The sequence below is a fragment of the Myxocyprinus asiaticus genome, chromosome 35 (assembly GCF_019703515.2).
Source record: "Myxocyprinus asiaticus isolate MX2 ecotype Aquarium Trade chromosome 35, UBuf_Myxa_2, whole genome shotgun sequence".
Classification (NCBI taxonomy): Eukaryota; Metazoa; Chordata; class Actinopteri; order Cypriniformes; family Catostomidae; genus Myxocyprinus; species Myxocyprinus asiaticus.
This window is the reverse complement of record NC_059378.1, coordinates 4,648,266-4,663,328: the sequence shown is the minus strand read 5'-3', so window position 1 is coordinate 4,663,328 and position 15,063 is coordinate 4,648,266. Positions and strand designations below refer to the sequence as shown.

Sequence of the window (15,063 nt, the reverse complement as noted above, 5' to 3'; positions counted from 1 at the left end):
ACTATGACATGTTAAGACATCACAAATATGCGTTTAATAATGCAGCCAGAGCTGCCCAATGTGTCTTTGTTCTCTAAATTGGTCTAAATTGAGCCCCAGAAGGACTTAACTGTGATAATTGTAGCTTTTTTTTCAGAGATAAGATATCCACATTTAGATTTGGCATAAACTGAGATCTTCAAATTTAAAAAGAGACCAAAGCAACCCCAGAACTCATTTGATCGAACATGATCACACAGGAAGTCGGCATGCTGTTTCCGAAAGTTCCAGTACCCTTGGATCAACAACAGTATGCAGACTCACTTACTGCCCTGTCTCCCATCGGACATATTTAGAATGGCTCAATAACAATTACTTTCCCTCATGGCACGACTGGTTGCATGTTGCATCAGTTGCATGGGAGACCACAGTTCAATCCCCATTCATACGAGGAAGTAGTCACGTTTGTATAACAATCATGAACGTGATAAGGAGGTTGCATTTTTATCCCTAACATTGCATTTTGTCTCTACTAAAGGTTAGGGTTAGATTTGGGTTTTGGTTGGGGGGTAGATTAAATAAAATAAACATTTCTCTTCACTGTTTTACACCGTGTTCAGCTGAAAACATTTTATTTTTACAACTGGCATCTGGCGAACTCTCCTGGATATAAATGGATGTCACTTTTGTTTATACGCTCTGAAACACTTACCGCTTTAGCCTCTGGGGGCAAAATCGGCACACGCTTGCCGATATTTATGTGAGATTAGGCTGTTCGATCAGACAAATGGAAGATGGGGGGAGTGTTTCGGAAAACAGGCATTATTTATATAATTTCGTACAGTGCTGCTAGGTGGCACAGAAATTACACCATTCACCTTTAAAGCGGTTAAAGGTCTCACATCTTAAATTAAACCTGACAAAAAAAATAAATAAATAAATAAAATTACAGAAAAAGGGTAGCCTTTTATGTTGGATTGACCTCTTTAGCAAAATTTTGAATTGGTTTAAATCTTATCTGGTTCCCTCTTTATATTAGGTGTCTTTAACTACTATGTACTAACATTAAAATACATACAATACAATGTACTTACTGTTTTAGCTGTATGTTGTTCTGCAAAATACTCACAAGATTCACATTTGCTGCTACTGAGTTTGAGGTACGGGTAGGTTTAGGGTTAGGGTTTAGATTAGGGTTAGGGGTAAGGTTAACAGTGTAACTACAGATGCAATTAAATGCAGCTACTATAAATGCAAGTACAATGCCACAACACATATGTACATAATAAGTACATTGTATATATAAGAAGACCACTCCATCCCCCGGTGGAGGGCCGGGTGGAGAATCTTTTGTTGCCTTTTTGTTTGATTTCGCCGCATGACCAAGTGGCTGCGGAACCCAACAGTTCAGCAAAAGAGCGGTTTCCTTCTTCCCTGGGTCACATACCCAGTGTGCACGGTCGTCATCACGACGACCGTCCATGGGTTTTTCCTTGCAGGATTGGCGCTTCAGCGGTGGTCTTCCCGCCCCTGAGCGCCCAGCTGTGGCACACAGCCGCCCCCGATGTGACAGTCTCCACGGGTTACGAGGACAGGCCTCTTCCTCCCCCGTCCCAGGCTGTTCCGGGGGTGGTCACAAGGAGCCAGGTAAGTGCTTCGATGTCCCTAGACTCAGCACGGCCACGACGTGGTGTGGCACCTCGAGCTCCACCACGCCGCGAGGCCCCACCTGCCGGTACGTCTGACGAAGTTGTCCCCTTGGTCCCCCTTGCGCGGAACTTGGATGTGTGGCCTGCGCTTTCCAATCCGTCGCGATGGCTGGTCCGGACCGTCCGACCCGGCTATGCGATTCAGTTCGCCAGGCGCCCGCCCAGATTCAGCGGTATCCACTTCACCTTGGTGAAGGACGAAAACACTGCTACCTTGCGCACGGAGCTCGCTACCCTCCTACGGAAGGGCGCGATAGAAACTGTCCCTCCGGCCGAGATGAAGAAGGGGTTTTACAGCCCCTACTTCATCGTACCCAAAAAAGGCGGTGGGTTGCAGCCAATCTTGGACCTGCGAGTACTGAACCGGGCTTTACACAGATTCCCATTCAAGATGCTGACACAAAAACGCATTCTGGCAAGCATCCGGCATCAAGATTGGTACGCGGCGGTAGACCTGAAGGACGCTTACTTCCACGTCTCGATCCTACCCCGACATAGACCCTTCCTGCTGTTTGCATTCGAGGGTCAGGCATATCAGTACAAGGTCCTCCCTTTCGGCCTGTCCCTATCTCCTCGCGTCTTCAAGAAGGTCGCAGAGGCAGCCCTTGCCCCGTTAAGGGAAGTGGGCATTTGCATTCTCAACTATCTCGACGACTGGCTAATCCTAGCTCACTCTCGGGATATGTTGTGCGCACACAGGGACTTGGTGCTCTCACACCTCAGCCGACTAGGGCTTCGGGTCAACTGGGAAAAGAGCAAGCTCCTCCCAGTTCAGAGCATCTCTTTCCTTGGTTTGGAGTTGGACTCAGTCTCTTTGACAGCACGCCTCACGTACAAGTGCGCCCAGTCGGTGCTGGCCTGTTTGAAGGCATTCAAACAGAAAACAGCAGTTCCACTGAAACTTTTTCAGAGGCTCCTGGCATCCTTAGCGGTAGCCACCCCACTTGGGTTAATGCATATGAGACTGCTTCAGCACTGGCTTCAGATTCGAGTCCCAAGATGGGCATGGCACCTCGGGACACATCGCGTGGTCATCACGCCGGTCTGTCACCATCTCTTCAGCCCTTGGACCGACCTCTCGTTTCTATGGGCAGGTGTTCCCCTAGAACTGGTCTCCAGGCATGTCGTGGTCACGACAGACGCCTCCAAAACGGGCTGGGGCGCTGTTTGCAACGGGCACGCAGCCGCCGGATTGTGGACGGGCCCGTGACTGCATTGGCACATCAACTCCTCGAGTTGTTGGCAATTCTGCTTGCCCTGCGGAGGTTTCGGCCGTTGATCCAGGGCAAGCATGTGTTAGTTCAGACAGACAACACGGCAACGGTAGCATATGTCAAGCGCCAAGGCGGTCACACAGTGGTCTGCCCATCACACACCGCCAGTTCATGTAACACAGTTCAGCCAGTTATGGCGTTTCGTATAGGGACCCCAGGTGTCACTACATCGACACAACGTCGAGTGAGTGACAGATAGGGAAAGTTACTTGCGTAACCTCCGTTCCCTGATGGAGGGAATGAGACGTTGTGTCCCTCCTGCCACAACGCTGAACTACCCGCTGAAATGGCCGGACCTTGTCTCGGCTCCTCAGCATAAAACCTGAATGAGTAGTTGCATACCAGCTCCTTTTATACCTGTCAGGGAACTGAGGTTACGCAAGTAACCATGATGTTTTACAACATCTGCAGTATAGGACTGACAAGTTCTCACAGTGATTAGAGTAGTAAAGATGCTAGCACAGAAGAAAGAGACAGACAAGGATTTTTTTTTTTTTAAGTAGGGACTTAAATGGTACCGAACTGTGGGAATAAGCCTTCTATAATCTTCCATTCTTCACCTGCTTCAATTCAATATTTACTTTTTTTCCTTCATTTTAAATGTGCTTATCTTAGTTTATGCTTACTGTTTAATTTTGGTTTGATCAAAGAACAGTTTAAGGATATTATTTAGTTCTAAAAAACAAACAAACACTTGAGGCAAAATTCAACGCAAATTAGACACCTTTCTCATGTTATCTTTTTCCGCACAGCAAAGAACTATTGTGTCTGCAGATTTTGCCATCAAAGCTCCCCATCCTACTAGTGGTTATGAGGGCCACACATCATGAAGGTTTCAATGACTTAGGATTCAGTTACTTTGATTTCAGAGTGATCCACAGCAGAGCCCTGCTCCACTCTCAGAAAACAATACACCCCCCTCCTCTCAAACACCTTTTAAAAGTCCACAGGGAAACAGGCGCCATTTCATGCCTGATCCTCTAATGAGGCATGTGGGAGCAGCGCTCCTTATCGAGGGTTTGCACACAGCCCCCTGAGGTCTGCGGTGTTACCAAGGAGCCCTGAGAACTTGTACGTACAGCAAGTTCTCTAGTCTTGGGTTGAGGCAGATAAGTCGAAGGAGGTGAGGAGGGTGCAAGAGATGCTTCTCTCTCCATCGCACACTAGCGGACAAGGATTAGCACCTGTTTGCATGCCCTTGCCAAAGGCAGCTTCTTTTGTTTGAGAGCAAGTGAGATGACTGAAACTGCCTTTGATGTGTTTTCTCTTTTAATTGACTTGTCGGGAGTGGGTGTCTTTGCTCACGCTCTCTCTCACTCTTTGATTTTGCTTTATTTTGTTTGGACTTCAGAGACGAGACTAAAAGAATGATGGAATATTTTCATTAAATTGACTAAGAACCGATTATTTCCATTTGAAATGTTTGTCATCCAGGGGTCAGTGTGCTTGTGAACAGGAAATAGAGCTAGTTATGTGCAGCAACCACATTTTGTGATCAGATCACTCAAACCACAAATAGAAAGGGTCAGAAACATTTGCAATCACATCACATTTTTTATTGTAAATGCTGTTGTAAATTCATCCAGATCTGTCTCATGCAACTGTGAAGGTCCGCCTACTTGTCAATCAACAAACAACTAAAGTTTTAGCCCAATACATCATGACTTCTTGGACTTATCTGACATCTACAATGCACAATTAGTTGGAATTTTTGGATAAAAGTGATCCTAGAATAAAATTGACAGGATTCTTTAAGGCAGAAACATGACGATATACTGTATATATACACTCACCGGCCACTTTATTAGGTACACCTGTACATCTACTTATTCATGCAATCTGAGTTACCGTAGCCTTTCTGTCAGCTCGAACCAGTCTGGCCATTCTCCTCTGACCTCTGTCATTAACAAGGCATTTTCGTCCACAGAACTGCCGCTCACTGGCTGTTTTTTGTTTTTTACACTATTCTCTGTACACTCTAGAGACTGTTGCGTGTGAAAATCCCAGGAGATCAGCAGTTACAGAAATACTCATACCAGCCCATCTGGCACCAACAATCATGCCACAGTCTAAATCAATGAGATAAAAAATGTTCCCCATTCTGATGGTTGATGTAAAACATGTATGATTTTATACATTACACTGCTGCCGCACAATTGGTTGATTAGAAAATCACATAAATTAGTAGATGTATCCACAATGTTCTCAGCGAGTCCACTGTATTTCACTAGGTGGGAGGAATTTCCGGTTGGCTAGCGGAAGTGCGATTGGTTGGCATTTTGTGTGTAGCTGGTAACTGCTTGCTTGCGTGTCATGCGGTTAGATTCTTGCTTTTGAATGTTGTAAAATGTCTCAAAATTTCCCCGGACAATGTGTGCAGTTAATGGTTATCCTAATAATCAAGCAAAACTAAAGTTTTCTCTAAAACAGCAATGTTATGATCAGAAACAACTCGCAAAGCACAGCACTCCTGTCCCAGATGCTGCTTAGTCCATCAGATGCCTACAGAAGGATTGACTTAGGAACATCTGTTTGAAAAAGCTTGGAATAATTTGTTTGTGTGCTCTTTTCACTTTATTGGCAAGAAGTCAACAGCGGGGATTACTTATATTATCCACCATTAGGTTACGGCTACGATAGACGTCCAGAAACAGAGCAAAATTAATTACACATAAACGATAGCATTATTTTGCTAACAAGTGTGTGTAGATGTGCTGAAAGTTCATTAGAAATTTTAAGAGTTGTTCATGGTATTATTACCGAGTATAAAAAATATTGTGTTTTTCCTGAACTCTCTGTGAGTAGTGAAGATGTTTTCAACTGTTTTCATGCTGTGATGCTAAATGGATAAATTCTACAGCGAAAGACCATTATTAGATGAGACATGTACAGTAGTGAGATGTTTTATCATGTTTGAAATTAATTGTATTATGATTTTCCTCTTCCCTGCCTGCAATTCACTTTCTTTTGAGTGTCTTTGCAGAATGTGCATGTCTTCCCTTAATGCGAAAAGGTGATTTGGAAAACAGTGTGTACATTAATTCATTAACAATTAAATGTATTTGTGGTGCTTTTAATAATGCATACTGTATTATAGTTGCTTTACCTAACCGGTATATGGTTCAAATGCAACATGAAAAGTAAATTAGATTCCTCGATATCGATAATAAACTTTTGAGTAATTTTCATATTAAGCCTATGTTCTACATAGACGATCGGATCTGGTGCATGTTGCTTATAATTCAAGCAGTTCTGCAAATTTATACACACAACTTACTAACTGAATCACAGTCATTAAATCAGCCAGTTAGGAAGTATTAACTGGTTAGTGGCTACAAAGCCCTGCTGTCATATGAACCAGTAATGAAGCTAGGTAGCCGTTAGCTAGCACCTAGCTTTCCGGCTAATAATATCTCGATGTGTACCGAACAAGAAAGCACTGACAATGCAAAACAGCTATCGGCGGTATGTCGACATATACGTCTAATTATCAAAACCGTAATTTTGTGGAATTCCACTGGAATTTTGACATGGCATATTTTTAATGTTTCACCAGCACAGTGACTAAGGTATATACCAGGTGTTATCCGGCCATACAGACCAATCATTTAGGTCAAGTTTCACGCAGAGACAGAGGTCACCCGCACCACTTCTTCTTCAGATACTACATAACTATATCACAGCAGGAGAGCACTGTTCTACTTTACCTGAGGGACAAAACACAGCAAGACACCAACTACCACACAAGCATCACACCTAACCCTTCATTAGTCCAGTATAATACTAGGTGACAAGGAAAAGCGGTGCTTTCAAGAGTTACGCACTGACACAACCTCTCATTTAACAAAGCGTGGGACTTCCCTTCAGTGTTGATCTGAACACAAGGCCTTGTTTACACCTTGTATTAACACATCTCAAATGTGTCTCCTGTGACCACTTGTGATCAGATTTTATGGGGAGGGTCTCTGATTTTGTGACAACATACATTACTTACTATATGTTGAAGGAACAACTGAAAAACATGTCTTTTCTCCCAAAAATTATTGAATTGTAATCTAACCACAAACATGATGTTTTACTTCGGATAAGCATGCTTCAAGTGATACATGTCTATGTTGCTGCGTGTTAAAGTCAGGCACACTGAAGATGTTCAGTGAAGTCTTGGGCTTCTAATTTTTTTTTTTTTTTTTTTTTTTACATTTAAAGCTGCATATAACCTGCACAACTTTTGTTTTAGCACAGTGGTTTATTGAATGGTAAGTAGGCGGACCTTTGCTGCTGTCCAGGGCTCACCTTAATAGATTAACTTCCAGTGTTGGGTAAGTTACTCTAAAAAAGTAATTAATTACTAACTACTAATTGCATATTCTACAGTGTTATTAGATTACTGTACTAATTACTCAGTCTGAAAAGTAATTGCATTACTTATTACTAATTACTTTCTAAAACCCTTATCAAACTTGATGGGTAAAATATACAAGGACAGACATGAAACTGTTCTTTCAATTCTTTAAAATAAATCATATAAAATCAAATAAATTATTCATGAACTTGCCAAAGAATTTAAGGGGGCAGCGTTAAATTAGAAAACATATATTTTAACTTTAGATGTTAAATTTCAATTTTAAATTCACTATTGTTTTATGTAGAATTGTTCTATAGTCTATACAGTATTTACTGCAAATACATCAGAAGTACCTGTAATTAAATTACTGAAAAATCAAGAGTAATACCGTAACTTTTTTCAATGAAAAAGTAATTTAATTACAGTAATTAATTACTTAGTAATGCATTACACCAAACACTGTTAACTTCCAAAGTATACGTCGGTTCTGAGGCAAACACTTAGCATATGCGTTCAGTCGAATGCTAGCCTTTCAAAGTATACTTCATTTGACTGTGTGCGCATACACAAGGTGTTGTTGAATGCGGCTAGGCTACAACTGCTATGAGAGACTGGACTATTTATCTTCAGGAGTTAAAACCCATAAAAATGTCTTTATATAGTCATACAAATTCAGGTACAGTACTGTGCAAAAGTCTTAGACACATAAGACGTTTCCCAAAAACATTTGTCTTAAGATGGTTATTTATATTTTCAGCTTTAGTGTGTCAATAGGAAATATACATTTTAGACTCACACACATTCCTTTTGCAAATATAAAAGAACAGAAAAGAAGAACAGGGAACCCTGCAAAAGATGGCATGACCCCAACAGAGCCCCCCTACTGAACATCTGGTCAGTTTGGGATTACACAAAGAGACAGAAGTAATTGAGACAGTCTAAATAAATAAAATAACTGTGGCAAATTCTCTAAGAAGCTTGGAACATCCTATCTGCCAACAACCAAGAAAAACTGTGTCCAGGTGTAAGTAGGAGAATTGGTGCTGTTTTGAAGGCAAAAGTGTTCACACCAAATATTGATTTAGCTCTTTTTCTGTTTACTGGACTTTGTATGAAGTTAATTGATTAATGAAGACTATTTATGTAATTTATATATATATATATATATATATATATATATATATATATATATATATATATATATATATATATATATAAATCCTCACTTTGAAAGTCTTTCACAACAAATGCGTTCTTGACGTGTACATCCACTGTTGTTGTCTCCTGTTGTTTAGCAGTGATTACATCTTCTAGTGCTTCTTCTTGAAAATCAATGGCTGTAAGTGTTGCCACCTTGTGGAGCAAATAATTAGTGCAAATAATTCCAGGTGCGTGCACATACTGCGCGTTCAGTGTATGCATGGTAAGAAAAATTGGGCAGCGCGCGTTCAACTTTGCTGTTGACAAAATTTTCGTCACGCATTCTGTACGCGGACACCTAGCGTTCGTGTCTGACCAAAGTGTACTTTGGGCTTTACATTACAAATACAAAGTGGTCACATGTGTTTCTGACTAACTCCGAATGTGGTTTCAGTAGGCGATATAAGCAACAAAATCATTTTGCAATATTTTTTAATCTTTGGTCGATAATGATATACTGTATATCACAATATACAAATTTCTGAAAAAATAATGAAATGTTATTTTTGATGTAAAATTATGTCCAAAGTAATGGTACACCTGCAATGCCCATTTTTTTCTATTTAATCTACAAGGCATCGTTTTTCCTTCCAAGCAAAAAAAAAAAAAATCCAACAAATCCATTGTTTTGGATTAAGCCTTCCATTGGATACTGGAAACCGTTTTGACAAATATATATGAAGTATAAATGCACAGTTGACAAAGCTGTTATTTAATCATTCCTGAGGTAATTTACTTCTCTCTATGTGTTTGCGGTAGAACAGATGCTGGTAGTAAAGCTTGATGGTCACCAACAGTAACTAAAGGAACTTAAGGGATGTAAAGTGATTGGAACCAGATGTTGCATTAACCAATTTTTTTTTTACACATTTTTTAATTGATGGACAATTTAAAAATGCTGTCTGTCATTTTGACAGATTGAAAAAATAAATAAATAAATAAATACATAGAAAGAAGACCATTCAGGAGACATGACATGCAACTACCACATAAGTTTTCATTTGAACCATCTTAACATGTTTTCACATGCTCTTTCTACCACGTGACTCTCTCATCCAAAATTGTGAGAAAAAGGCACCTTTTAATGCAAAAATAACGCAAATGTAACTTATGACATATAAGAATAATATAATGCTTATAATTGAAAGATTAATTGTAGTGCAACCTCTGATTGGAGCGCACATTCAGTACCATGTGGCAGCCCAATTGGTTTCAGGTTTCAGTGATCCAAACAAAAAACGTAATGGACATCGTTTACACTGAAGCTGAAGAGTGATTTCTTCATATTTATTTGCTAGGTTTTAATCTGTGTCTGAGCAGGTGTCCCTGATATTCTTTCAAATAAACATTTGCTCTGGAGAGCTCGCTGGCTGAAGACTTGGGTATTTTATGATGTTTGCTCTGCATACTGCGGACTCGCCCGACCATAACACTGTTTGTTTTCTCCGCAGAACCGCAGGGAAATGCTCTTTTAGCGTTCCGCGTCAATCCATCTGCCTCAAACCAGGATCATTGATTCGAGTCAGGGCAACAAAGTGACACTGCACATAGTTTGGATTACCTAAGAACTGCTGCTGAAAGAGGGGCAAGTCAGGGGAGAGTGCCAAATTCTTACAGGCTCCACTGCTGATCCCACCGACACACATCATTGTATGCTGCTTTGACACGAGTCCCAGGAGCCAGACTTACGGTTGTGGAGCAGATGCGGCCTCCTGCTGCAGGACCAGCATGGCTCCACAAGGAAAGGGATACAATGTAATCAGTGGAACAAAACAGAGCCCTGGCCCAAACTGTGGATGATCAACCCAAAAGCACCAGGGGCCCACACACCTACCACTACCTCAAATATCCTCTCTGATGGGCGCATCCAGAGAAGTCTAAGAATAAAAGAGATGTTTGATTCCAGAGATAAAACCCAAGAAGGCAGAACTAAAGGAATGCTCAGGGTTATACAGGCCTATTGGGCAGATCCCCTGGGTATGACTTCTTCATAGTTGAGATATCACTGGAAGAAGGGATGAGAATTTGTTTCCACTTGACGATTCTGGTTCCTACATGATTCCATTAACGATTCTTCTTGAGGGAGCACCAAATTGTTGATCTTATCTATATTATAAGCCTTCAATTTACCATGTTTTATTTATATGCGGTTGTTTTTCAATTTGTACCTCCTTGTACCTTGTGGAAAGTAAAATCTTGTCAAAACATTTTTCAGATTCTCACTAGTTTACTGTATTTAATTCCTAGCAATGTCGCAGGAGATTTATGTCATTTTTCTGAAAGTCATGGTGTCATTTCCAGCACATCTCAGTTCTGTTTTTTTTTTTTTCAATTTGGAATGCCCAAATCCCAATGCGCTCTAAGTCCTCCTGGTGGCGTAGTGACTCGCCTCAATCCGGGTGGCGGAGGACGAATCTCAGTTGCCTCCGTGTCTGAGATTGTCAATCCACGCATCTTATCATGTGGCTTGTTGAGCGCATTATTGCGGAGACATACCGTGTGTGGAGGCTTCACGCTATTCTCCACAGCATCCACGCACAACTCACCACGCACCCCACCGAGAACGAACCACATTATAGCAACCATGAGGAGGTTACCCCATGTGACTCAATCCTCCCTAGCAACCGGGCCAATTTGGTTGCTTAGGAGCCCTGGCTGGAGTCACTAAGCATGCCCTGGATTTGAACTCGTGACTCCAAGGGTTGTAATCAGCGTCTTTACTCGCAGAGCTACCCAGGCCTCCTGGAAATTACATTTGTAATATTTTTGAAAATAAATAAATAAATAAATGGCCGACTCCTTTGTCTTGCGATGGCTAATTTAATATTTTACATTATATGTATCCAAAATACACACAATTCAATAATATTTTCACACTTTTTGCACAATTTGGCAAAATTACAGCTTTAATAGAAATTATGACAAATGCAAATATTGTACTCACGAGAGATATTTACCTTGAATTCTCTTTGTTTTCTTCAAACATCAAACATTATCTTGTATTTCATCTCAAGCATGCTCATCACTGACACTTTTGTCAATTTGGTTAACAACTTCTGAAAAAACCTTATGAGGAGCAAAATTGTTTGCTGTGGTGGAAATGACACACAACTCTGGGACAGTCATAGACTTTAAAAAAAAATCATTTTTACACATACAATATTAAAGTGGTGTACATCACTTTTTGTTTAGATTTTCATAGCTGTAAACGTAATCATTTATTGTATTTTTTTTTTTTAATGTATTTTCATCGATTAATATTGAAATTGGGTCTAGGATTAGGCTAAAGCAGTTAAATCAGTACATAAAAGGCATTTGAAAAGTACCAAAAATAAACAAAAGCCAGGTAAAAAGTTTCCAAGTCAGTTTAAATGTGACCTTTGACCTCTGCTCATAATGTGTTTCTTTAACTACTTTAACCAGGTCTTTCTGCCTACATCCACATTAATTCAGAGACATTTGAAAACTGTGTTTTCATTCTCATAACACTCTCCATACACTGCCGATTTGAAGCGTTTTCCAAAAGTTGCATGTCCACACTAAAACGTATGAAAACTCTTATATCTCCTTACTGCGCATGCGAAAAATCACCGTTCCATGTTTGAAACACAATTCTCCTCGTGTTCCGTCGCTGGACAGCAATTCCAAGTAAACTTCCTGTCACATTTAAAGGAATGCAATGTGAAGGTTGTATAAAGTAACATATCTTTAACAACACTATCAAAGTGAATAGCAGGCACATCAACAATGCTACAACATAGGCCGCCATCTTTTTTGGCTTGAATGGATCACGACTGCATTACGTGACAAAAAAAAAAAAAAAAAAAAAAGTATGTCATATTCATTTCCCTGTCCACACTACAACAAGAAGACAGCATTTTCAAATATATATCCACTTGGGAGAACGTTTTCGAAAAGCTCAATTCACAATGTCAGAAACAGCGTCTCAGTGTGGACAGAAGGCCAAACGTAGAGAAAAAGATGTTTTCAAACAAAAACATATTAGTGTGGACTGTGCCTCAGTCTCTCTTCTCACACTCAGTTCAGACTACAGGCAAATAAAACACTTTCTTACAGCCTACAGTGTCACCGCAGATTCAGTAGCAGCACAGGAAACACTGTCGGAGAGTATTTTATTAGGGTGTTCTATCTGCATTTACAAGAACCGGTTCTTGATTCTCAACCCTACTTATGAGGACATGTTAGAGCTACTTCAATTTATAAGCCTGTGTGGTTTGAAGTGAGTAAAAAAATTGTCAGAACAACAGACCCCAGATGAAATATCGTGGCCACAGATATAGCAATGGATTGCAGCTTCTCTGTATAATTATTGATCTTCACACACAATCTAATTTGTCAGTCAGAGCTGGCCAAGTGCCCATGAAACATAGTCTTTGCTCCTCCATTTACTATTTTAAAGTAGGAGTGTACATATATATTAGCATGAGTAGTGCTTTTGAAATGATGAGCCTACCTGAGTGGACAAGCTGGAGCTGACAACTACAGTGACTGTGTTAGCACAGCTTGCCCAGACAGAGTCCTCTAAGGCAAGTAACGTCCTCAAAGGATCTGGACCAATTGTTAGTTCTCTGCAAGAGTCTGGGTTCCACAGTTCCCCTACAGCATAGAAACACACACACACACACACACACACAAAAAACAGAGATATCACAATAAGACAAGCCTTCTGTAGGGATTAGGCCATATAAACAGTTTTTAGAATTGAGTAGGGCTGGGCAATATATCCAATATTTACGATAAAATTACAATGATTTTGTTAGAGATATCAAATATCGTGAATATCGCAAAAACTTTAATGCATGTTTGATTTGAGCGTTAAGTTTCCAAAAGAGCACATCATTAGATCTTTTCATCTGGAAAGCATCACAATCTAATTAACATCTGCTAAACATCTAAAAAAGATCAGATTTACAAACATTCGAAATAATAAATGTCACGAAGACATCTACCGAATGTCTTATTGGTATCTAAGACATACTTATTGACTTACGTCTCATAGATGTATTGCAGATGAGCAAATAATGTAACAAATAAGTCTTATGGATGTAAACACACACATCGTAATAGGCTGGAAATTTTGAGATAAAGTTTTGTCGCCATTTCACCCAGACCATATTTGGTGTAATTCTGGTTTGACTTGCCCTAGTTTGCAAACATAATTCCCTTCTCCCAAAAGAAAATTAAAAGTACATGGTTATACAAAATAACAAGGCTTGTAAAATACCTTGCTTAAAGGCAAATCACTAATCCTATCTAGTGGAACATTTCAAATGTGGCCAAAGGTAGTCAATGCTAGTCAACTAGCATGTTATTTCCCTTAAAAATGCTTCACATAGTAGAGCAACAAAATGTGCTGCATGCTAATTTCACTGCTATTGCCCTGAGCGAGTCACTTAAAGTAAATTGGTTTCATTAATACTCAAGAGTAAATCCTTGTGTGTTGCCAGACAAATATGTATAACTGGCGGTGGGACTGTATAATTTCTGGCTACGTCTTAAAAAACACACAGCAAAGTGTGTTTGTGGACTGCAAATCTCCTTCAAAAGGAACTAGCGCTTTCTATGCTAATGTACAAACTGTGCTATGTTAATAACTGCAGCTTGTTGTGTAATCCAATTTGTACGTTTCTCAGTGGCACCTCCTTTCTCTCTGACCATTATTTTTAGCTTTAATCACACAGGGCGTCCACTGCAGCCACCATGGACACCATTATGGGCTGTATTTCATAAGCTTTTTTCTTCATCTCTTTTGCCCCCATTGCAGTGCATTAATGAAGTAAAATTAGAGAGGGAAGTGCAGCGAGCCATTTAATTAACATTTCGAGTTGTTTATTTCTGCCTTTGAAACCAGAATAGCTTTACAATGACTTCCGACATCCTCAGGTTAATTGAATGGCATATTCAAAATGTCAGTTTTCCCACTTTGTGTGCTTAGAAAAAATCCACTTGTACTGGAATGAAGGCCGCCTTAGATTGCGGGTGGGTTGGGGGATGACTTATCTGGACACTCCAAGCATCTGCAGATACAGTCTTTACTTTATTGCTGCAAAAGTAATAAAGTGGAAGGGTTGGCGGAAGGGGGGCACCATTTCCTGTAGTGTTTCATTCTGAGGGATTCTTATTGCTTCTGGGTGTAATGTATGCGTATTTTCTTCTCAAAGTTAGACACCTCATTATTATAAGTTCCGTGCTCTGTTGATTAAACATAGCAAAATGATCCCACCCTCTCAAACAAGAAAGCTCCCCCCAAGCAATTTTGTCTTGCTCATAGTTTTCGAAAAGCTTTCTGTTTATTCTCATGCGAGACGCTGATGTTTATTACAATATTTGCTGTTTTGAGGGCAATGTATTGCTCTATAGAACAATTTGTACGATTTCTTGCTTAAAAAAAGGCTTTTCAACCCCTCACCAGATTCTAGCCGGTACTTCCCTGGGAATGTGTTTGTTATTTTTTTATTTTTTTCACTATATGAATAGTAATATTTAATCGTGCACACTGCACATGAGCATAATTAATCTTACTTTCCACCTCAGT

The 15,063-nt window shown here is 40.1% G+C and overlaps 1 protein-coding gene across 1 annotated transcript in view; it reads right to left on the bottom strand.

Moving 5' to 3' along the window:
• The window catches only part of LOC127426169 (rho guanine nucleotide exchange factor 10-like protein), a 211,383-nt gene that overhangs the window by 20,458 nt on the left and 175,862 nt on the right, over window positions 1-15,063 (bottom strand). Inside the window, exon 24 of the mRNA XM_051672771.1 lies at window positions 12,982-13,124. Within this exon, the coding sequence (XP_051528731.1) occupies window positions 12,982-13,124 (143 nt within the window). The remainder of the gene's footprint in view (window positions 1-12,981; window positions 13,125-15,063) is intronic.